At 39.6% G+C, this 26,646-nt stretch overlaps 1 protein-coding gene across 1 annotated transcript in view; it reads right to left on the bottom strand.

Moving 5' to 3' along the window:
• Window positions 1-26,646, bottom strand: part of LOC124279436 (centrosomal protein of 170 kDa-like) — a 158,943-nt gene that overhangs the window by 78,291 nt on the left and 54,006 nt on the right. The window contains exons 3-5 of the mRNA XM_046715262.1: window positions 24,675-24,764; window positions 8,535-8,613; window positions 4,842-4,981 (exon numbers count right to left, since the gene is read on the bottom strand). Of these exons, the coding sequence (XP_046571218.1) occupies window positions 4,842-4,981; window positions 8,535-8,613; window positions 24,675-24,764 (309 nt within the window). The remainder of the gene's footprint in view (window positions 1-4,841; window positions 4,982-8,534; window positions 8,614-24,674; window positions 24,765-26,646) is intronic.

Below are 26,646 nucleotides of genomic sequence, written 5' to 3'. Positions count from 1 at the left end.
CTACCAAGGCTTATTACAATGTGTGAATGACTCTATATTGCTGTACACTGTTGTGAATGACAATGATGGATGTATTACTATAGAAGGTGTACACTGACAATGATGTGTGTACAACTCTACCAAGGCTTATTACAATGTGTGAATGACTCTATATTGCTGTACACTGTTGTGAATGACAATGATGGATGCATTACTATAGAAGGTGTACACTGACAATGATGTGTGTACAACTCTACCAAGGCTTATTACAATGTGTGAATGACTCTATATTGCTGTACACTGTTGTGAATGACAATGATGGATGTATTACTATAGAAGGTGTACACTGACAATGATGTGTGTACAACTCTACCAAGGCTTATTACAATGTGTGAATGACTCTATATTGCTGTACACTGTTGTGAATGACAATGATGGATGTATTACTATAGAAGGTGTACACTGACAATGATGTGTGTACAACTCTACCAAGGCTTATTACAATGTGTGAATGACTCTATATTGCTGTACACTGTTGTGAATGACAATGATGGATGTATTACTATAGAAGGTGTACACTGACAATGATGTGTGTACAACTCTACCAAGGCTTATTACAATGTGTGAATGACTCTATATTGCTGTACACTGTTGTGAATGACAATGATGGATGCATTACTATAGAAGGTGTACACTGACAATGATGTGTGTACAACTCTACAAAGGCTAATTACAATGTGTGAATGACTCTATATTGCTGTACACTGTCAATGATACATGCATTACTATACGGTGGTTTACACTGACTATGACTCTACGATACTGTCTCAGTCACAAGCACTCTAGATAGGGTTTGGTTGTTTGGTTGTTGTTTAATGCAGCACTCAGCAATATTCCAGCTATATATAGCAGCAGTCTTTAAACAATCGATTCTGGACCAGACAATCTAGTGATCCATAGCATAAGCATCAATCTACACAATTGAGTCTGATCACCTGCTCCCGTTAGTTGCCTTTTACGACAAGCATGGGTTGTTGAAGATCAGTTCTAAATCAGATCTTCACGGGTCAGCACACTAGTGCTTGTTGTAAGCAGTGATAAACTCAGGTCACCTGGTCAGGCTCAATGACTACAGTGTTTTCATCAGCCACTGGTTAGGTGGCATTAGGGCTCCATGAATATAACCGGTTTACCGGTATTTACCAGTTCAGACATGAAAGCGATCACGTATTGCGATACGCTGATCAAAACCAGTATTTTCACTTGCATTTGGAAAACTTTGTAACACTTGGAAATCTTCGGATATGTCCTTGTTTCATTTGTGCCAAATATTATTTATATTTTATTTTATCATGATTAAAAGTTGTTAAGCTTAATCAAGCCTAGTGATTTTGTTGTGTTTTTGCTCTATAAATCAAGAATTAACTTCGATTATAAGTTGTTTTTTTTTTTAAAATACTTCATGCAATATATTGCAATACATATCGCAATACATGCTTTCGCATGATCGCAAATATATCGCAATATGAAAATTCTCTGCAATACCCACCCCTAGGTGGCATGGATTCGATTATTTACCAGCATGATATTGCTGGACTATTGCAAAATGCATATAAAGAATAAGATTAACAAACAACAAAAAGTGAAGTACAAAAGTGTCCAGACATTATGTCTGATGTTTTTGTGCACTGTGGACCCGTGAAGATCCAGGTTAGAACTGATCTTCAGCACACCATGCTTGTCGTAAAAGGCGACTAACGGGATCTGGTGGTCAGACTCACTGACTTGGTTGACACATGTCATTGTATCCCACTTGCGTAGATCGATGCTCATGCAGTTGATCACTGGATTGTCTGGTCCAGACTCTACAGACCACTACCATAAAGCTGGAATATTGCTGAGTGCGGCATTAAACAGCAAACAAACCAACAAACAACGGTGCACTGTGAGTAATATTGCAGCTGTCTCCCACTCCACTTAGCACATGACACCTACTTCATCACTGAGTCATAGACATTCATTATTATATATGAGATGATGTTGCAACTTATCAAAAAATGCATGCAGTCTCATATGTATCCTATTGTTTACTGCAATGTGACATCACTGCAGTCATGTGCCATAAACAGGTGGTGGGGTAGCGTTGTGGTTAAGGTGTTTGCCTGTCATGCCGAAGACCTAGGTTCGATACCCCACTTGGGTAAAATGTGTGAAGCCTATTTCTGTCATTCCACACTGTGATATTGCTGGAATATTGCTAAAAGCGACGTAAACCTAAACTCACTCGTGTGCTGTTGAACCCAGAAAAAATATTACTTAGAAATAGTGTCATATTGCTGCAAATCATGTTTAATTATCTGTTTAATATCATCCTCAAACTCTGTAGACAGTAAGATACCTGCTGTTTTCCTTTGAATATTGTTTTACACCACATCGAACCTGAAACTCTGTTACACACCTGTCTCAATCCGCTCCTTAAAAATATTAACAAGGCTCACTTATCCTTTGCTCACAGTTTAAACTAACAGTCTACACATTGAAACTGGGTTAGGTTACATCTCATTACGACTGTGCCCACTCACGGAGCATATAGACATAACACAGCTCAAGTTTGTCCTCAAACACTGTCACTGACCAGTTCCATCAGCTCCGTGTACATACTCAATACAAGCATTTGCATATGTAAATAGGAATAGGTCAAATGTCATGTCTGTACAATTTATTCTTAACCTCAGCATAAAAACTCAAAGAAATAGTATTGACACTTTTTAATACTAATAGGGATTTAGGGATTATTAAAACCCTTTCCTTTGGTTTGAAGATAAGCTTTTTGTAAATAACATCGATAATATCAACAGAGTAAAGAAAATCTGATAATTATTATGAGCCTTCTATGTTATACAAACATAATTAATTTCTGATGATGATCGACAGGCTGATCAACTGATGGCCTTGAAGATGTATTGTGACAGCAGTAGGAAGACAAGCACCTGTTTCTTGATCATGTATCCACCATAGTCACGCAGTGAACACCAACAACTACACTAGCTGTTGAGTGAGGGGAGGGACAAGAGATGGAGAGATGGGCACCTCTTTCAACTAATACTTCAGCAACATCATTGCCTTTTTTTGTTGGGGGGGGAGAAGGAAGAATAACTTTGACACATTGTATTGAATTGAGGAAGTAAACACAGACAAAATAAAATTGGCCTTCCTAAAAAGAAAGTAATGATTCATCAAAAGGTCTAAAAATAATTCTTTTACTGTCAGTTATTATTATGTTAGTGGTGTAACAGTGCAAATACAAAACCAAATATGTATGTAAAGACACAAATGTTTCAAAGTATTAATATCATTGCTAAAATATAAATAAAATATAAATATTGGAGTTGTGCAAGTTAAATTTGCACTGAACTTTTGTGAAGTGAAAATAAGAAGGTATAGTTCTTTTTATTACAAAATCAAGTACAGGAATGCCAGACAAAGGAGATTTTATAATCTATATCAATCGTCAGGCATCTGGCAATTTACTTGCCTGGATCTTCTGGTCAGAGGTTAAGGCCACACCAGTGTGACCTAATTTATTTAAGAAAATAATGGTTGTTTCCTTCCTGCAGAGTTCCCTCCCCCAACACTTTCATGTACCACACGCAGGAAGCATAGAATCATCAACGTAAGTGTGACCCTCTTATCCTGATGGCCGTGTATCAACGTAAGTGTGACCCTCTTATACTGATGGCAGTGTAGGCCGAGCTGGGGAGTACTGGACTAACTGATTCAGGGACGTGTTGTATTGTTTGACGTCCTGGTTGACACCAACATTACAGTCTATACTAACCCACCCTCACAAGAAATGGGATTTACTCTGCGATGATGTTAAGTTCTGCTAATCTGGAAAATGGTTAACAAACTTAGAAAAAAATAGAGCAGCAGGTGACTTAATATATCAAAAAGCATCTTCAACCTTCAATTTGACTTTTTTACTATGGAGTCTATCCAAAGCTATTTTTATCATATGCAGCAATATTGCAAATTATTACATTTTCTGGAGATTTCTCACTACACTGCAATGATATGCTACACAGTAACTTTATGTAAACAGAATAATAAGACGCTATTTGGCTGAATTGCCCTGTAAGCATGAGCTCTACCAACAGACTTGACTGGCTTTCATTACAGCTAGGCCAATTAGAGTTATCTCCCCTTCCTCTTCACTCCCTGAACACACACATTGTGAAGTGCAAGAAAAATTAGCACTCATTTCATGGAGAGTACAACACATTTTTTTGATACTAATAGTTTACTGTTTGAAAACAATAACTGTGTCACAGCTAAACTTTCAAGCACCATTACCAAGGCCAATAACAGTACCATATGTTTTAGTCAACATTGTTTCTATAGAAGAAAGTGGTTCAAACACCAAAATATGCTGATAAACTGTTTATGATCTACTGTCTTTCATGTATTAAGGGGGCGGTGGGGTAGTCTAGTGGTTAAGCGTTGGCTCGTCACGCCGAAGACCCGGGTTCGAATCCCCACATGGGTACATTGTGTGAAGCCCATTTCTGGTGTCCCCCGCCGTGATGTTGCTGGAATATTGCTAAAAGCGGCGTAAAACCAAACTCAGTCAGTCAGTCATGTATTAAGTGCCCATGGTACATGGAGACCCTACTGCAGTCAGTACTTACTCACCTTTGTGGAAATAAAGGTAAACTACTGAGCACGAGGTTACAATATATTAAATGAATCTCTCTACATCATATCAAACAGAAGGAAATATGACATCTTGTTTTCAAAACAAGCAGGACATTTGATACATCAAATCCAGTAAGCATAAAGAAATCATGTTTGTATTGACTCACCTCGCATTCTGCCATATGCATATGCACCCCTCCGTCGCGGGCCGCCCACCCAGGTAGCGTCTCTGTGGGGTGGTGGTGAGTGTGCCCGGGGTGGGTGTGGGGGACATGGCTACCCTTCTCCACATGGTACACCATGGTATGTAGGATGATGGTCAAGGAAAATAACACACTGGATCACTTCATCATATTACAACTGGCCATTCAACATATACATCAAGTCTAATATAAGGGTAGTGCTCTATAGCTGTACCTGTCTGGATCTGGCTGTAATCAGTGGATAGTGTGTATTTAGCGACATCATTAGACAGATACACATAATAGGGTCTTATTTGGCAGACAAGTGATGTTTGCACTATCCTTGCTGGGATATGGTTTAATCACTGTTACAAGGCAAACAGTTCACCAGGTCATTAGTCCTGATCCTCCCAATTATGATCACTCGTATGTCAGAACCATATCTGCTCCTGGTTTCACAAAGTGGGACATGTTTAGAACCTAAAATATTCCTGCGTTCCCTTCTACATTTAGCTGACATTCTGTCCCAGTACCGGTAAAGTTAAAAAAACCTGTTAAAACCACTGAACCAAAACAAACATACAATGTGTTAAAAATTACATTCTGCCTGGCCTAACACCTATTGAGGTGTCACTCCACCAAAACATCAGACCAACTCCACCTAGGACTTGTCACATTATCAAAGCCAGCCTGTCGTTGAAATGAAGTTTTTTCAATACAAATCCATATGAAATACAGCATAAAAACCATGTAATTGTTCTGACTGCAAACGAGAGCACTCATGCTTGCACAAATAACTGGCTCAGGTAACATTGACACCTGCACAGGTGTGTCAAATAAATCAACATTAGGACTTTGAAAGAAATAATACATTAATTGTTCCATGCCCTGCAACTGTCTCACTAGCTGATTAGAGATTACACAGGTGTACAAAGCCTTGACATTTGGGAAAGGTAAAACTCAGGTCATAAATCAAAGAGATGTACACACCTTGATTCCTCATGACAGGCGATTTGTGATCTAATAATTGAATAATCCACACAACATTGATGGTAGATGTTAGTGGTGTAACGATCCATCGATAGTATCGATATTTACATCGTCAACTATGCGATACGAGTGCATCGATACAAAACCCATTTAGGCAATATATCAGGATATTTATATCGCGAGGGTCCATGATACATCAATGTATCGCCACAAGAGACGATGGCTCCCAATACAACTTAAATACTACTTAAAGTTGTAAGGAGTATTGCATTAGGAATAGGAAAGGAGTCTCTTTTGAAATTCTTCTGAATTTTAAAAACAAATTGAACTTTAAAGGAATTTGTTTGTATCTGTTATCTCTGTTACATGAACAAAGGAGTTGGTGTATAAGTCACAGAGTGTGAACATTTTACAAACTCTGTGAACTGAGAATAATTGTCTTCAGTTAATTGAAATATGCAGATATGTTTTAGTTGTTTGACAAATAAGACTATTTATTTATAGCTATAAACGATGTCTTAGCGTTGTTAAGAAAGAGGACAAAGAGAAGATAAAATTTAGAAAGCAGGCTTAAGTGATTCTGAATGCTGATATAAATTACATTGAGTTGTTTGTGAAAGCATTGGTGTAGAAATACAACCCCTACGAAACTTTCACTTTATATTAGATCAAGGTATACTGAATATGTTTGACTTTCTTAAGCATTTAATGCTGAAACTTTATTAGATGAACAGCTTTTTAAGTGTGTGTGAATGGAACACAAGTTCTGCTGTATAACAAATAAAGTTTCAGTCATTTATCTATCATATCTGTTCTGTTATTAGAAATTGTAAAGTATCGGAATACGTATCGTATCGCCACCATTGTATCGTGATGATAATCGTCTCGCAGGTTCCTGGCCAATACTTTCATGATATATCGTCTCGCCTCATTAAAATGGTATTGGGATATATCGTCTCGCAACTTAGGCCACGATACACAGCTCTAGTAGATGTACTATATTCAGTTCAAAATACACATGCATTAAGCTCTGTCTGACAGAGTAACCCCTGAAGATCCGGGTTAGAAATGGTCTTCAGTAACCCATGCTTGTAATAAGTGGCGACAGACAGGATCGGGTGGTCAGGCTCACTGACTTGGTTGACACATGTCATTGTCCGATGATCGATGCTCGTGCTGTTGATCACTGGATTGTCTGGTCCAGACTTGATTATTTACAGACCGTCGCCATTATAGCTGGAATATTGCTGAGTGTGGCATAAAACTAAACTCACTCACTCACTCACTGACAGAGTATGGTTTGTTTACAAGGCAGTCTGTGTACAGCAAGTCAACCCGACCCTAGCGCACAAGGTATTGAACAGGACATGACTGTACTCTGCCACTGTGATTATATTAAAGGACATCGTGTCAAAGCATGAGTTTCCTAGTTCATGCAGAATGTTCATGTCATCTTGACAAACTTCATTCAAAGGGGGGGCGGTGGGGTAGCTTAGTGATTAAAGTGTTGGCTCGTCACGCCGAAGACCCGGTTTCGAATCCCCACATGGGTACAATGTGTGAAGCCAACTTCTGGTGTCCCCCGCCGTGATATTGCTGGAATATTGCTAAATGCCGCGTAAAACCAAACTCAGTCAGTCAGTCATTCAAAGGGGCAAATTTGATTTTAATAGCTATGGTACATTGTATGTTATGATGGAAAACTATTTTGTCAACAGCTTCACCTGTGATACTGTTTCCCTACAACTGAAATGCATATTAATACTGTTAAATACACCCCCAAATATTCAAGCACTAGTGGCAATAGAATCAACTCCACCCACATTTGTAATCACTCTACCAAAGAGAGGGCAGCATCAGTCTCATGATGAGTGAAGCGTGTCAAACATAGACACAGAGAAAGTGACAAATGATGCCTTATCCCCTCTTCTACACACAGCTAACCTGTTACCACTGTCTCTGGTTGGCTATTGGGGTTATCCCATTTGCTGTTGTTGTTATTCCCTACAAAATAAAACCAGCCCACTATGATGATTATACACCCCATGACACATCCATTGTAGGCGCTGGGCTCTCAAAGGCATAAACAGCTTTAGAAATAAACAGTTATATTGTATGTTATACATTCCAAAATATCAGTGGCTTAAATATAAAGAAGCATGAATTCAGAGAGGAAGGTTATAGTGTTAGAACATGGGTGTGATGCTTGTTGAATGCTGCACTGTAAATGAGTCTGCACCAGACTATCCCGTGATTGTCATTGTGTGATGAAATGCAATCAACCAAGTCACCGAGTCTGACCATCCAATCCACAAAGTCGCCTCATATGACCAGCATGGACTGGGGACCAATTCTAATCCACATGGGTCAGGACAAAAACCTGATAATGCCTGCTTAGATCAGTTACCACCCTAGATGTTAGTTCTCATAATGCCTGTTATCTATCAACTAAATTTTACATATAGCCTTGAAGTTAAGATCTTCAGAAAATATATCCCAAAATATTCACATGTAATACTTCATTATGACTTAATATACGTTAAAGTTTGGTTTAATGTCTTCAGCAGGATCATAAGCATCTGCTATTGAAATTATCACCTGTATTGGGTGAGTTGTTTATATGTTCACATGCTTATCAACTGTTGTCTACATGCATCTATCATCAACCATTCTCCAGACAAAGGATATCGAATCCGAGGCGTACGGAATCCATGTGGTTCAGAGTAACATATTCTTGTTCTGGAATCCGGCTCTCGTTGACGTATGTCTGAAACAAAGGAAGCAACATTAGCATACATCACAGAACCCCTGTTCTCACACACCTGAAACTAACATGAGCAGAGGACGGCCAACACAAGCCCACATCTACAGGATAGCTTATGTAGGGCATCCCTGACACAGGCAGGAGTAAGGGTGGAAGGGGATCGGTGTATACTCTCAGGGACTGTGTATGTGTGTGAGAGTGTGCACCTATAGGGACAACTGGTACCTACACCCAGAGCCAGGGACAACTTACTGAAGAGACTGATGCTATCAACATTTCAACATGTATGTCGTGGAAATTGAGCCTTCAATTGATATTAATTTTATAGAAATAAGTAATGTTAACAAACAATAAATTGGTAGAGAAATATCCCTACTCTGAGGAAAAAATGCTACTTTGTAATCCTGAAACAATATATTGCCTTCAGGACGTTCATTAAAATCAGAATTGTGCTTCACACAGAGTACCCATGTGGTTCTTGGATGTGAGGGGCGGTTCGGGTAGCCTAGTGGTTAAAGCGTTGGCTCGTCACGCCGAAGACCCGGGTTCGATTCCCCACATGGGCACAATGTTTGAAGCCCATTTCTGGTGTCCCCTGCCGTGATATTGCTGGAATATTGCTAAAAGCGGCGGCGTAAAACTAAACTCAGTCAGTCAGTCTTGGATGTGAAGAGCAAACACTTCAAGCACCAGGCTACCCTACAACCCACTGCTTGCAGTAGCTTGTGACAGAGTTTATTATATGAAATAAAAGTCTGTGTGTCCAACTCAGTGAAAATGATGAACATGTGAACTGATGTCATAGTTTAGGAAGCAGTCAAGGTAATAATGTGTTTCTATTTATATGTAATGATTCACTTTGAACCAGGAAGATGATTTAGAGAGATGTGCATTACAACGGTGGTTCCTGACCTGCTTAGAAACATCCTAACTATATTGTTATTAGTTGACTTCTATTCTAATAATATCTCACCCCAAACTAAAAAAACGTTATAGTTCCTGTTTTTGCAACAGAATCTACTTCCACAAATTCAGTCCGAGTTTATGAAAACATCATTTAACAAACACATGTACATACTGCCCAAACTGTGTACTGAGTACAGATCAGTGTCTCAAGTGGCTGTAGACAGAAGCAAGGTACATTTTTAGACAAACACGTATTCCCCATTAAGTCGGATATGTGTGGTTGAACTTAATAGTGCTACAAAGCATCCCAGAGTCTCTAGAGAGGGTGAGGATGAAATGCTAGAGCTGGGAAGAAGATGAGAATTTGATGTGGATCTTTGTTTGATAATATATATTCTGTAGGGCCTGTAAGAGAGACTAGGTACATATTATTCCACTGCAGTGACCTCAGTCATACAAACATGCTTTGTGCACCTCACATTACTACAGGGAGGATTTCATACACCTATATCCAAGTATTAAATGTGAACCAAGATGTTTATATATACCCACAATCTGCACGTTTCTAACTAAACACCCATTCAAGCGTTAGAGGAAAAACATAAAGTGCGAATTTCAACAAAGTCCAGGCCCTTAAGTTGCCACACTGAAAACACCTTGTTGCTCATAGAGGCGTAACACAATAAACTCCATAAGTGTTGGCGCTAACTCCCATACACGGACAATCTAACATGCCTAACATAAAACCACCATTTACGACCCTTATCAAGTGCTACGTAACTGGCATACACCAACGCCACCCCACGGGTGTAAAGAGCTGGATCTAAACAAGATCTTATAGTATTGCTTGATATCTGCGGTCTACCTGGTTAATATAGGATGATACTATATGTGTGTTATGTAAGACTTTCTGGAAAGTCTACGGTACTCATGACTAATTGAATGGATAGTACAGAACACAGTTCTATTGATCTAATAGTTCTTAAAACTTCTTATATTTCCTGAGTGACATCATATCTGCTCATATACGGCAAAATGATCCTGAAAAGGATATGTTTACCCTCAGGTAATAAATATGCGTACTCACCAGCTTTACTCAAGAGTCTGTGTTACATGATAGAACTATATGTCACAATGACAGAACTATGCCCTGCTACTTCTATAAAGGGGACAGAAATAGCAGTGAGGGTAACTCTTGGCAGATCCCCCAGTCTAAGCCATGTAAACTAGAGATCACAGGCGGATGACAGCAGGTAAACTCCATGTAATTGATTTGTACGTTTGACTTGTAATGTCCACTGTGTCTTCCTCTACCAGCTTCAGGCCAGCTCAGAGCTGCACCTACTGTAGCTCACTCTGCCAGAGGGGGGCAACACGCATTAAACAAATTGGTCATTTTATACAGGCCTACTTCTCAGGATATGGTTCTTTCATTGTACAGGGCAGTGGGGTAGTCAAGTGGTTAAAGTGTTCACTCATCATGCTGAAGACCTGAGTTCAGTTCCCTACCTGGGTAAAATGTGTGAAACCCATTTCTGGTGTCCGCCCTGATATTACTAGACTAGAAAGTGTTTATACTCGTAAAAACAGATGTGCCCCCCTTCCCCCAATTCAACGTTGAGACCTCAAACAATTCATTTGATTCCTTCAATTTCAAAATGTCTAAGTATGAAAATACATATTATACATGTTTTATAGTAGTACATGTATATTGTTGATGCTTCTAAGCTTACTACTAATTGGTATTGGTATTAAGTATACAAAATTTGGTGAAGATGGGTCAAATAGTTTCACAATTTTGCTCGGGAAACAAACTTTACCCTTCAAAAAGATAAAATCCAAATTGTTGCCACTGAAACAGAAATAAATAAAATTGAAAAAAAACTCAAACCCTCAAAAGGCATATCTACATGATATGAAGAGGCTGTACACCAAATTTGGTGAAGTTTCAAGTAGTCTTAGAGTTATGTTCCTGAAACAATGGGAACACCTACGCCCATGCCAACGCCGATGGAAACTCAACCAAAAACAATATGTCTCCCGACCCTTCAGGGGGAGACATAATTATTGCTAAAAGCAGTGCAAAATCTTACTCATTAACTTTCAATGAACATTTCTTTTCATACTGTACATTGTTGTACACTAGTGACAAAGGTGACACCAAACTTTTTACATCAGAATATTATAGCTGTGGAGACGACCTTCCGATGACATCTGCTCGCAGAAACACTTGAATGAAATCAAGCTTCAGTTTGAAGGAAATAATGGTTTGAATTTTAGGCCTCACAAATTACAATAACTTGAACATGACAGTTTGAGAAAAGGACCCAGATAATTTGATAATTGATTCATATTCACATGGTATTTTCTGTTATCTGTGAACCAGTGAATCCTGGGGCAAGAATGGTTACAAGGTCAGAGGTAATCTAATCAAGGAGTCCACAGTGCCAACAACCTCCACCTCATGTGTGAACGGCCTGCTGTCTCTAAGTCATTGTTTGCCCACATTAAATACTGTTTATCAACCACATACTCATTACAGGCCCTCGCTCTTCCTTTGACCGCCCTTATATCTGGCTAGATGACCGGCATTAAGGTCCATCTACCTAGACAAACAAAGACTCAGGAAGCCTGGTGGGGATTGATCTCGGTGATCTCCTTGACCACAGCAAAACAGAGGCGGGGGTTGTCCTAAACAAACTCATCAGGCATGTGAGGAAACTAGTTGTGGGACTTGAACCTGGGTGGCACCTGTGACAGTGCTGGGAGTTGGGGATGATTAGGGCCAGGAACTCATCGGGACATTTGTATAATTTTAATGCTAAAATGCATCCATGAGTCACACATCACATACATGCGAACAGGAACTTTTCATGTGCAAGATATTCATTCAGACTACAATCCTTCAGTTGTAACTGCGTTCATGGGGTAGTGGACGGAGCATTTGCATCGAGAAAGAAAGGTTTGGTAGTTCGAGACATCTTAAGACTTGCTGTTTCCCTGCCTGATGTTCACCAAGGGGTTAAACAAGGCCTGGCTGGCTCAGCATCAGTGAGGTATTCATATTCACCTATGGATGGCATGGTATATCACGGATACACTATAAAACTATGCAACCAATATGAGTTCTGGCACACACATGTACGTCACTACACAAGGGCAGCTGATAATAACATCAAACACTGAACAGAGTTTCTGAGTAAGGGGGAATCAGTCAGCTTATCACCACATACCATGAACCTATTGTGAGTGAGTGAGATGTAGTGTGTGAGTGAGATAGAGTGAGATAGAGTGAGTGAGACAGAGTGAGTGAGACAGAGTGAGTGAGTGAGTGAGTGAGTGAGTGAGTGAGCAGTGGGTGGCACCAGATTTTTTTCCTTTTTCAAGCAATGTATAAAAGCAATGTATAAAAGCAATTTGTACTTGTACAAAGGATGGGGACTACCCTTGGCCCTTTTATCTGCAAGAAGGTATCAGTACTTCATTAGTTAACCACTGCAGACAGAACACTGAAAGAGGGTAATGGTCTAAACAGCACCTCTGTGTTGGCTGTTGATCAAGTGTTGATGGCACAAACACACTGTTCAATCACCAGAGCTTGTACTGATTTCCCTCCAACACAGACCCAGCGACTCACCATGTAATGTGATGGCCCTCTAGACAGTGATGGATGGCTGGGCTGCATGGACCAGTGTTATACAACCACACAGCCTGAGTATCCACACTTGGCATTCTATGGAAGCAGGCAATCTGGTATTTCATGACAACATACCTTTCTCCTTAATGGTACAGGCGAGCTGTTATTGCCATACATTTTACAGTATCAACTGTAGACTAATTGGATCAAAGATGCTGAGTGAGTGAGTGAGTGAGTGAGTGAGTGAGTGAGTGAGTGAGTGAGTGAGTGAGTGAGTGAGTGAGTGAGCAAGTGAGTGAGCAAGTGAGTGAGTGAGAAAGGATTATATGATCTTGTGTTTCAACAGTGAGTGAGTGAGAAGGGTCTAGTGCTGTGGTAGAAATGTGAGAGCTGTCACTATGGTCACAGAGAGAGAATGTTGGGTATAACAATGCTAATAAAAGTACTTCAGTTGCATATATGTCTGCTTCCTAGTTTCTGTAAACCAACATCCATGTGTGTGGTTCTGACAGACTAAGGATCATAATCAGGGATTTGAACCCAGACTAGCAGATGCTGTCACTTCCTCCTGCTAGGGAAGGTGTGCTATTCTGCAAGGAGAACCCTCAACCCATCCAGTGGAAGGATTCCAAGTTACATCCCATTGCTCACAGCTTTACCTTAACATTACAAATAGCATGGATTTCTCATAATACCCAAGTCAAGCGGGTTGGCTCTGACATAAACTCCAACTGTTGTGTACAATGTTTCTGATTGCATTGTGTAAACAACAGTCCTTGAAGATAAGAATACAACACGATACACAGAGGAAGAACAGGACCAACACAAAGGAGGTATTGTGAGAGAACCATTGTGATGTACTTGAAATGGATCTTCCTCAATGAAGTGAGCATACACCACCTGCCATCTCCTCTGGCGACAGAGTACAGGGATTTAACCTGGCCTGTGTCTACCTGATAGCAGACCCTGGTAAAACATAAACCCTGTGAGACACCTTTCCCTGTGACTCAACACTTCAAGACAGAGTCCACTTGCCAGATGTATATAACTCGTATACCTTTTTACATATTTGTCTCCAATTCAGCACTATCTGTGTCATGTAGACGATCAAAGCTGCTGTTCTTATTTACTGGCTTCATTTCAAATAGACTGATATCACGAGTGATTGGTTTCACATTTGATCTGATTTGTTCCTTGTGTGATTGACTGGTTTTATGTGTGATTGTTCAGTTTCAATTTTCATTCCAGGAATCGGATGTGAAATCTTAAATCAAAGACGATACTAGTTTTTGTCAAGTGCAAAACTGTCTTCACCATAAGCGCTTGAAAAATGCCAATAATGACTACAATAATGATACAGCGTTGTGTGACAATGGTTCAAAGTCTCAGATTCTTGGAAATGTTGTCATATGTATCGAAAACAACATAATGTGGGAAATTTAATGATTATTAATTATTTCTTATATGATTGGCACTGAACAGAATCGCAAGTTTGATCAATCATTGATCAGTCAAAGACAGATGCAGCAATGATCAATCTTGTGGTTCTAACAAACTCCCCGGCAAACAGCTCCCCATGTTGACTCACAGACTAAGGAGGAGAACAACAGCCCGAACATCAAACAGCTTACATCTCAAGTCAGTTTATTTACATAGTGCCCGGGTTCCTCCCCAAAAGAATGTATCGAGATACACATACTGGTTTAAAACTAACACTGACTGATAAAATCATTGAATGTATTTTCATGACATAAACAAATTCTCCTCAAAGATAGCTTGATGCAATAAATACCTTGCTTTACTCTGGAGTTTCCATGTGTCTGAGATAGTAAATCAGAATTACCGGTATATATCTCCATAGGTCCAAAGCTGATGGAGGAGATCTTTAAAACATGATGCCATCAAACAATTGTAAACAACAAACCGTACTAACTCTCTAGATACTTCAGAACTATATCCAGTTTGTGAAATGTTGGACTCACAGCAGGAATATCAAGAAAGTCATCTCAACATCACATTGATCACGCTCCTAGTTGACTGAGTTGGTGAGATGGTTCAGTACATCTTCCATGCTGCCGATATCAGCGCCAATGGGCAGCAGGTTCCTGAAAGTGATGCCCCTCTATCACCTTGTATCAGCTGGTTCCTATCTCCCTGAGACATGGCAATAATCACCCTCATCACCAGTCATTGCAGTAATAACACACACAGCGCTACCATACTGGGACCATGGGCAGTTGAGTAGGTTTTATATCATAGTATTTCAGCTAACATACTGGGAATTGTGGGCAGTTAGGTACTTCCAGAAAACATTAAAGATCCACAGATCCTTTGACAACACTAACCATCTTACAAACATTTAATAAACAACATGTGACTTTGCTGTTACTAAGAGACAGAAAAATGAGACTTCTTCATAAGATTCAAAACATTTAAACCAAATAGTAAACTATTAAATAACTGGATTGATAAAGGCAAAGCCAGTTATGTCCTATGTTCCAATCCTGAAACTAATTGCTGCATCTGCTACAACAGGTGTTCCTCCTAAAGTGATAAATAGTTGAACAAATAATCTCCAGTTCTCCCAACTTGCAGGGACGCTACTGTAGGCTGGAAGAGCTGCTACAGATTCTTTCCTTGTATCTACACCACATTCAAATAAATCTTCACAGCCAGGTATTCAAATGGCTAGCTGATACTGTTAAAAATGGAACTAATGGACCCCATCAAATGGTCATCTCTCTGACCATGCTGAACTGACCACAGCAGTTACTCCAACAGCTGTTGCAAAGAAAGGTCAAACAAGGAATGAGATCAGCATCAAACATCCCACCAACTGGGGTCCAATTTCATTATGGTATATCAGTGTCCAAACATTACAATGAATATCAAGGGGACTTGTCAAAACTTGTAACATAAATGCTTCAAAACTAAGTGGCCCTGTATCAAAATGCAAAACAGAAAACCTAAAACCTTAATTTCTAATATGTGCATATCTTTCAAAACAGTGTAAACTGAAGTTGGAGATATATATCAAAGCTAAATCTATAGTTTACATGGGAATTTTATTACATTTGTTCTATTTTGCATGCAGGAAATCAGTTGATACAAGAGAATTTGATACCACTACATTAAAACTCCATTAATAAAATCAATATGTTCCAAACACCTGGAGTATATATCCATATATCACATAGCAGACATCTCACTACAATACTCCATATGTTATACAAGTAATTATCCCTCCTGACTTTCAGAGCAGGTGCGCAATGTCTTACACTGTCTGCGACTCTCGCAGATGATTAACTGCAGGTATTACGCGGTGAATGTTTAAAGATGTCTGAAGTCAGTACCCTGTACTACTATCACAGTTGGTCAAGATAAGGCTCCCACACTCTCAGCGAAACACAATAAACCTACACTTGACCCCGGCTGAGAATTCCAATTTGTATTGATTTGTGTACTTTACAACCAGACAGCGATATACAAAGGAGAGAAAATCACCTACCTGTATTATCAACCTGTTTGGTCAAACAAGTCTCAGGCATGACACAAGTTGCCGGCCCCTTGGAGACTAAAATAAAGCCAGTCACAAGGGCCAGATCTACAGATACTGAATCTCCTGGAACACATTTGCTCTGCTGATCTCAGTTACCCTAAGCCTACAATGTGGCATTGCTGTCTTTAAATCTGGAAAGAATTTGTCAACAATCTTGTCCCCAAAACATCATCATCACCATGCTAGTGGTTTATTTGTGGTTTAAAGTTGCACTCAGTAATATGCATGACAAAAGCCTGTAAATAGTCAAGTCTGGGCCAGACAATGCAGTGATCTTATTGTTGTTGTATGATGAAACATGATCAACCAAGTAACTGAGCACGATCACAGGGGTGGAAATAACTTTAAAATTGCTAGTGTACTCCGGTACAGTGGCACATGTAAAATCACTTGCCCTGATAATTTTTCCACTATACCGGCTGTTTTCTTGTTGATTTTTTAAATAAACAACATAATTAACATTGGAAAGTCAACTGGACACCGGTACAATGTGATATACAAATTTGCTTGCCCGACAGAAAAAAACACTGGAGTCGGACGTTGGGCAATGGGATATTTCCACCCCTGGATCACTAGATCCATTGTGTGGCCTCTCACTCCCAATACAGGTAGCAGTGGCCCAATTCTAACCCTGAATCCCCATGGTGGGGAACCAAGTGGTGTTGCTTTGTCTTTACTGACTACCTCATCTTTAATAGACAAGTTGGAAGAACATGAACACATGAAACTTTATTGTTCATAACACCAATTAAGGGCAATCTTTTGCCTATTTATCATAACATCTGACTTGTCACAGCTAAGACTACTGGTGATATAATAGTGCTGACTGGACTACAGGTTCAACCTGTAAAGACCCCATTGTTTTATAATACCTTGGTATTGGTATCATGAACATTAACTGTACCTGTTATCATTCCTTCATATCAGGCTGAATAATAGTGAGTGAGTTTAATTTTACACCGCTTTTCTAGCAATATCGCAATGGGGACACCAGAAATGGGCTTCACATATTGTACCCATGTGGGGAATCGAACCAGGGTCTTTGGCATGACAAGCGAACACTTTAACCACTAGGCTACGACACCACTCCAGCTGAATAACAGATGGTAACTATAAGGAGAACCAATAATGTAATGACATTAACTTCACCTGCTATATTCCTTCATATCAGACTGAATAATGAACAGTTAGCACCATTAGATCTAGATATGATGCTGGGCAGATAATCCTCAGAATTTGTTTTAATATCGATACATTATGTCTGGTATAATTGCATTCAGCTTAATGCACCTACTGAAATATATGTCACAGAAGTCATCCATACACGTCAAATTCCAGCGTACATATGTACAATACATAACTTAGACCATCAATAATCATTAATCACATGTAAGTCACCCCATAATCCTGCTATCACATCTCCAGCATGACAGTGGATAAACAGTCCTGAATTAGCCCACCTAGGTTACACCTGTACCACATAACCTGCAGCACTATTCAACAACGCCGATACCTCTCAGGTATGGAAGGCAATATGGGACATCATTATAATGCCTCACAATGGCGTGATTGACATCTTTTTCCATATGACTAGTCGTATTGTATCCATGGTCGATGAATTGTCAGTGGAGATCACGTCTACTAGGTCTAGTTCTCGGTTCAGTATTGTTCGTCAAAGGTTATATCAGTACCTCCGTTCACCCATCTACCTAGATAACACTGAGGTATGGAAAATCTACACTGAATATAGACTCATGTTCCTGAACGGTCCACTGTTTGTCTCATTCATGGGTTTCATCCATTATTTCCCTGTTTATCTCCATCTTTTCCTGTGGTGTCCCCACCTTGATATACACACATTCATCTCCAGCTGCCTTGATACAGCCACACTATCAGATGACACACACTTTATCTAGACTAATGCTTAATCTCTGAAAATATATAACTTTGATAGAAACAAGTGATTATACAAAAACCCAGGAGCCCCAGCAGGTAAATCCAGAAATGCCATTCAGTAAGGATGGGGCAATAGGGGAAATAATTTGCTTCAGTGACTGTGAGTGACTCTTATTTCAAAGATTCATGTGTATTGTTACAGAGATATGTTTATTTCACAACAAAAAACGGGGTAGTATATTCTAAATATTAACTATTAAGGACACCATTCAATAACCAATCACATTCCTAATACAGCTGGAAGACCTTCATCTGGATGAGCCTCTACTAAATATTGCAAATGTGCGTGCGTGGGTGAGTGGTAGGGTGAGTGGTAGGGTGAGTGGGTTGGTGAGTGGGTGGGTGGGTTGGTGAGTGGGTGAGTGAGTGAGTGAGTGAGTGAGTGAGTGAGTGAGTGAGTGAGTGAGTGAGTGAGTGAGTGAGTGAGTGAGTGAGTGAGTGAGTGAGTGAGTGAGTGAGTGAGTGAGAGTGAATGAGTGAGAGTGAGTGAGTGAGTGAGCGAGTGAGTATGGTTTACTCTGCTTTAGCAATATTCCAGCAATATCACGGTGGGGGGACGCCAGAAATGGTGTAAATGTGAAAAACAAAAACAAAAGGCAGTAAAATATGAGTTTCATAATGAATATGCTAACATATTGTCTCAGTTAACAAAAAAGCACTTCTTCCTATATACTTTATTGAATTATGATTGACATGAACAGAATCATAAATGGATCTACCCTCAAGATCTCTAGTTCTACAGAGCTCATAAAGGATGGTGTCTACATGTTAAATACGTATATGAGTACAAGGACACAGTTAACCTCTGACCCTGTGTTATTTCCTCCAGTGGCCATGTTCCACAACCACAGGGTTCCATTGTCAGTGACGGGTGTGAGAAGCATGACAACACACACTAGACTAAGGCTTAGTCTCTGAATATATATAATTTTGATAGTAACAAACAAGCCCATTTAAATTGAAAAGGAGCCCTAGAGAGACCAGAGATTCAGAACCTGGGGAAATCTAGACTTGCTTCGTTTAGGGCTTTAGCACTACAGGGAAAGCTAGGCTGTAGGGAAAATAATGTGGTTCAGGGACTGTGAGACAGACTAAACACACACACACATGAGTGGATGCATACACCAAGCTGCTTACAGACACACACATGTACACACGCATGCACACACGCTGACTGGCTGCGTACACCCAGCTGCTTACAGACACACACATATACACACGCACACATGCAACCATGCATACATGGACACACACTGACTGGCTGCATACAGTCACACACATCTCTCTCTCTTTCTCAAACAGTCACACACAGTAACACACATCGCACTCACCTGCACAATTTATCTCTACCTGCTTCAAGTCACAAGACTTTTTTTTAAAAATATATTCAGTACATGTTTTGAAATGTCAATGTACTTTAAGTCTTGCCAGTGAACAAACCACACCTTTCACTCCATGTATATATCAATATTAGCTCAAGCAAACTAAACCTTTACACATATGTCTGCCGCGGTAAGGTCTCTCTCTACCCGTCTGGTTCATTATGAATGACAACTGTTGACTTGTCTCACAGTTACAATGGCCTGTCACAACCAGGAAAATGTCAACACCGAATCATGAAACGACTAGACAAGGAAAGAACCATCACTATATGCATTCATACATCGTCCACTTCATGCATAATTAGGTCTATAAACTAAATTTCAAACTTACAAGTTGCCAAAATCTCCTAGTGTCCTCCTCCATTATTGTGTTGACAATACTCCACAGCCGTGGTACTCATGCATGTTCCAGAGTGATATGTTCACACAAGCCAGTCATGCCTACATGACATCATCAGGGCTGATTAGAAAGTGATAAACTATCCGCACACGCTCACAGCTGGTCAGCCACAACACTGACAAGTGGTTTTATATATAATATATTGCCCATTTTATAATCAGACGTATTGAACACTTTTGAATGCTTTTGCACAGTTAGGATATCAATACCGTAGCGCACAGAACGACGCCTGGCGTTTAGCTTATCATCAATTATTCACATTTAAAAGGGAAATATGCCATCAATACCACCAGTAAATTCAGAAAGCTTAAGGTTCAAATTTACACAAAGTGGTAACATTGATTTTTGCAAAGACATTATTAAGTAATTTGGAAACTGAGACAGAAATATTTAATTCTTTTTCACAAAATACAGACATACAAAATACAAGATATATGGTTGTGATGCATTTGAGATGGAGTATTCAAAGGAATCTCATGGATGTCTTCTTAAATATAATGTTTTTTGAATATTTCTAGTTTTCTGATATGGAGTATCAGTAAAACTATGAGTCATATGGGAACACCAATGTGAAGTATTTGGCACCGAGCCGACAGGTAGGGTTACAATGTACCTGCACCACAGCAGGCACTGCACACCCCAGCCATTGGGTTGGATGTTTATGTTCACAATATTGAATAACTATTTTCAGGTGCATATGACATTGCGTTTAAGACAAAATATATTTACCATGACTGAATTAAAAACTTGTGGATTTTAAATTATATATTTACGGTGAAAAGAGTAATACCTTACAAATTCTTTGTATTATTGAAAATCTAAAATATCCTATTATTATCCACTGGTTATTAAATATTCATTAAACCTCTCCTTACAAATCACTCATATTTATACAATGTGACACTGGAAATTATTCATGAAATGGACAAATTTGTGTGTTGTTCCCATAACCCGATGGGCACCAAATCCATGACATAATATCATCAAAGAAATATTGCAAAACTTTCAGTACACAGGCCAAAAATATCTTCTCATCTTTCTCTTTCATAAAACATGCATCTAAAGAAAGCAATAATCACCTTGTGATAGCATATGTTTGAACCGACCATCATTATTTGTAAGCCTATAATATGAGTCATCTTCCTGTCATTTCAGGGTTCTAAAATAAAATCCATCCTGTGAAAGATAGTAAACTGTGAAGATCTACCCTCTGAACTGATAACTCCCCACTGTAATTACAACACATAAAAGAAGTGGCCTCATATTGCACAGATATGTCTCTGAGAAACCTGACATGGTTGATACAAGGTGTGATAACCGACAGTGTCTATACACCAGGCTGATGGGGGCGGGGATTCTTCCATGTCCCCCAGTAATAATACACCATGACATATGTACACACATGTCTTAGGTCCATGTAAGGACTATTTAAGGCCTATCTTAGATCAATATAAGGCCTAAGGCCCATGGGTATTCAGAAAAAGAGAAAAGGAAAAGAAGAAATGATTTTTGCTAGGAAAAAAAGAAATACTTTATTCATACACAATGACACTAAATGCATTTCTTTACTATTCTTTACGATTTTATACATTCCCAATGAGAAGCCAAGAAAACTCATTAGCTACTCAGCTACTCACCAATTACTTAAAAGTCTTATAATGTCTTGATTAACTGGTACATGTTGATACAAGAAACAGGTTCCCTGTACAATACCTAACATCAAGGACCACAATCCAAGCTGGATACTCATGCTTATACTCGTTAGACAAAATTTTGGTGAGTTTAGTTTGCCAATTATACTCACAACTTCATAAAAATATGTTACATACACCAATTTCCCCCATTTCTTTTTTTTCCCCTTACTTTTTTTCCTTACTTTTTTTTTCTGCTTTCTTTTTTTCCTTTTTCTTCTTTTCCTACATTTGGCCCATGTATGTATATATGAGGCCCTTTGTTGAAGAGCAACAAGTTTTATTCACAGACATCTTCAGTGCAGTAGATGCAACATTTCGGTGTAGATGCTAACACTTGCTTGATAACGATGTCAGTATCTACACTGAATGTCACATACATTGCAGTGAAGAGCCCATCAACATTGTTCATCTTCATCATACTATCTTCTAAAATGCCACTTAAAGAAAGTTTGTAGTTTAATACCACACACAGCAATATTCCAGCTATATGGCGAAATGCCATTCTTTGGTCCATGTACAGTCTAATGCCCACGTAAAGTCTATCCGAACTGTGTTAGAAATAAATCCTGAAACATGACATTTCAGGTAAAACTTAACATTTAAAATCCCCTACCCCTTCCCCGTCTCATAGCAGTGAGTCGAGTCTGTCAGCATGAAGGTGTGTGTACACTGTGTTAACCTGGCCTATAACACTGTGGTACTGTTCTACTGCCCACCATGCAAACAACACCTTGGTTGTGCCCTTCATATCAGTAGCAATGTCACCACTGTCTTACAGCACCACACAACTGACAGACATTGCTGTCTCATAGCACCACTCAACTGACAGACATCACTGTCTCAGAGCACCACTCAACTGACAGACATCACTGTCTCAGAGCACCACTCAACTGACAGACATTGCTGTCTCATAGCACCACTCAACTGACAGACATCACTGTCTCAGAGCACCACTCAACTGACAGACATCACTGTCTCAGAGCACCACTCAACTGACAGACATCACTGTCTCAGAGCACCACTCAACTGACAGACATCACTGTCTCAGAGCACCACTCAACTGACAGACATCACTGTCTCAGAGCACCACTCAACTGACAGACATCACTGTCTCAGAGCACCACTCAACTGACAGACATCACTGTCTCAGAGCACCACTCAACTGACAGACATCACTGTCTCAGAGCACCACTCAAGCACTAGCACCACTCAACTGACAGACATCACTGTCTCAGAGCACCACTCAACTGACAGACATCACTGTCTCAGAGCACCACTCAACTGACAGACATCACTGTCTCAGAGCACCACTCAACTGACAGACATCACTGTCTCAGAGCACATCATTTCCTGGCATGAACAATCACCAATGCCACTGGGTAGCATGACAACCAGGTCACACATTACAACCATCTAATCCACATCTTAGTTACCGGTAGTTGATATTACAATGCAGACTGAAACCCCATTCTGATCAGAATCCCCACAGAAACTCAACCTTCACAACTTGCAACTACTTGACCCATACAATATGGAGAAACCTGTTATTGTGAATGTCAATTAAATGGCACTATAACCCTGAAACAACATGACCCTCCACAATTTATACCATTTATCCCCTGTGACATAAAGGATCATATTTCCTACATGGTAAATACCCAGACCATGTGACCCCCATCCATGCCTCCCAGTCCCCCAGTTAGCACATTGTTGTCAGGGTGGAATAACAGGTTTAACACACAATACCCTATGTCACATTCTCTTCACCCCTAAGTAGACAATTTGTTGTCCCATGTAGGAAGAGCTTTCACTTGTGTTTATCTCACAGATGGATCAGAGGAAATTTCTTGTCTGTGTTCAGACTTGTCAGAGGGCCAAGGCTATCCCCCATCTACACAATCAGGATACGCTGATATATGGCTATGTACAGAGTGTCACCCAGCATGGTTTCAACATATGCTCTTATGCATACACCAGAGGCAGTTGAAAGAAGTCCTTCAATTGAAATGGCCTCATAAGATGTGGTTTTACCTTCTAACAAACAGAAGAGAAACTTTAATAAATCTGGGAATATTGAAAACATACTGAGGAAAGCACATGGCTCTGAATAAAGTTAGTCCAGAAGCAAACTCTGAAAGTTTCATTATGAATACATGTAAGAGAACAACCTTGCCCTCACAGCATTTCAATATCTTTGGACAGGTGACCATGCCTAACCATTATTTATTGAGCTATCTTTCTCTGGGCTGAGTAAGATTTATACAAGGGCCTAGTGTGGGGAAGTATTCTGATGTATTGAACTATCCTAGATCTTGGCAAGCAAAGTTACTTCACATTTGGCAATCAATCTAGTTGATTAGTAACTGTGAACTGGATGTAAAGCAGGACAGGCCCCAAACAGTACATAGTAATGCTTTGTTCTTCTCCACATATGGTCATACAATCACCAAGAAATTATTCTATGGAATGTAACCACATACATGTACAATGAAAAGGACCAATTCTTTGTAGACATCAAAACTTCACCTACCCCATGAGCTGTGCTCAAATCCTTTATCTTGAATCGGCAGAGATAGTGATCATAGGTCACAACTGCATGTCGTTTATCCACACTTTGGCTCTGAAAACAAACAACAATATGGATGTAGAAAACTGCTGACCTTGGAATATAACTAAAGCTGCCATCATAGCTGTATGGGATGAAATCACACTCAACTAATTACCAAAGAGCCAATGATCTATGAGGGACTAATGGTCCAGTTTGGATGAATAGTGTCAGCCTAGAGCAAGGCAGTCAAGACATTAGAGGGTTGGATATTCAGTAAATTTCGACATTATTTTATATACGATGAATTCCAAAAGGAAAGAAAAAAAAACAGTATAGAAACTTAACCCCAAGCAGAAGCTCTTCTGAAGTCAGCATATGTTCAGATGGTGCCATGTTTTCAATAAGTGATGCCACAGATAAGGGAGGATGTCATATCAGATTGTCTCCAACAAAGAAACAGTAAAAGGGTAAATGCTTATTCAAAATAGCTGACAGTTTGACTGTGGTTTTAAATTAGGGTAAGATTCCGTAGAGGGGGATCTTATGTTTGATTCTAAACATTGGTACAAGATGTTCCACACACACAGTCTATCAAGTTATATATTACCCTTAAGCATCAGGTGTAATACATTTTGATATTGTCACATATATATTGCATCAAAATTCCATGGTGTTAGGTCTGCTCAAACAATCATATTTGCCTAATTAGAAAAATCTGTTTTATGATGACAAGTTATATGAGAAAATAAGTTTACTTTCTCATGTTTTAAATCTTGAACGAGTTCTCATGCCCTTGTGCATCATAACCACATCACTGACAACCTCTCCATGCTTTACAAACTGCACACAATACAAAGATAAGAGTTGAAACTGTAATGAAATATAGCTTCATTCAATCTGTAGCCAGGTAAAGCAAATTATCAGAGCATCACCTGTACACATTCACCTCCCCACTTGACACCAACACTTAGTGCACCCAGCTATACATAACACCCTTCATGCATCCAGCTCTATACAACAACCAGGATGCAAATAAAAAGGGCCCATCACAAACCAATATATATTCACAGCATATGAACATTATTTGTAGAGTTTTTCATTAACTTATTTTAAATGTTGTTTTCACATACACTGTCGCTGGCAAACCTTCAAATGTCAGTATGACTGATTCTGATTAAAAACACTTCTCCCCATCAGCACCTCACCTGCTGAAACACACCCTCCTGCCGTGGTGCTTACGTCTCAGAGCAGTACAAGCTCCAACATCGAGGTGGACAGACCATTACATCACTAATTCCTGCCCTGACAAGTGTAGGTCAAACCAGAGACCATTATATTGTCTCTGGTCAAACCCACATAGTTTCTGTAAGAATGTACCGATCCTACAGTGAAGACCAGGATGTAAACATGTTATGACACCCAACTTATGCTGGTATACTTGCATCAGTTTGGCAGCATCAGTGGAATATCTCCTAAAACACCTGCTCCTCTACATGTGATAAAAGTGTGCCAGATTAAATCTTATTGTAGTTTCTGAACCCTGACTGAAAATTCCTGCTGAACAGTATGCCAGTATTACCTCTAGCTATATAACATAATCTTGATGGAAGTCTAAGAATGCTTGGAATGATTCAGACATCACATTGTATTCTGACCAGAAACAACCTAAGCACAAATTAAAGTTATTTCCCTACAAAGTATACATACTGTTTGATTATCCAATCAAATCTTACCCTGAAAAGTTAACGAAAGATATGTAGATCCAGCAAGCAGACATCATGACAGACGGAAGACGACCAGACACACCAAGGAATGAGCAGATCTGACACTACAGCCAGCCCCTCCTGCTGAATGGGGAATAACTAGGTAAATATACCATGGTTTCCATTGCACTTTAAGAACTTTCTCTGGCAGCGGGTGCTATCAGAAGCACGTCATTGCATGGCCCAACGTG

This window comes from Haliotis rubra, unplaced genomic scaffold (assembly GCF_003918875.1).
Source record: "Haliotis rubra isolate DU_JTF1 unplaced genomic scaffold, ASM391887v1 Scf25, whole genome shotgun sequence".
Lineage (NCBI taxonomy): Eukaryota > Metazoa > Mollusca > Gastropoda > Lepetellida > Haliotidae > Haliotis > Haliotis rubra.
This window is presented reverse-complemented; position numbering and strand designations above follow the sequence as displayed.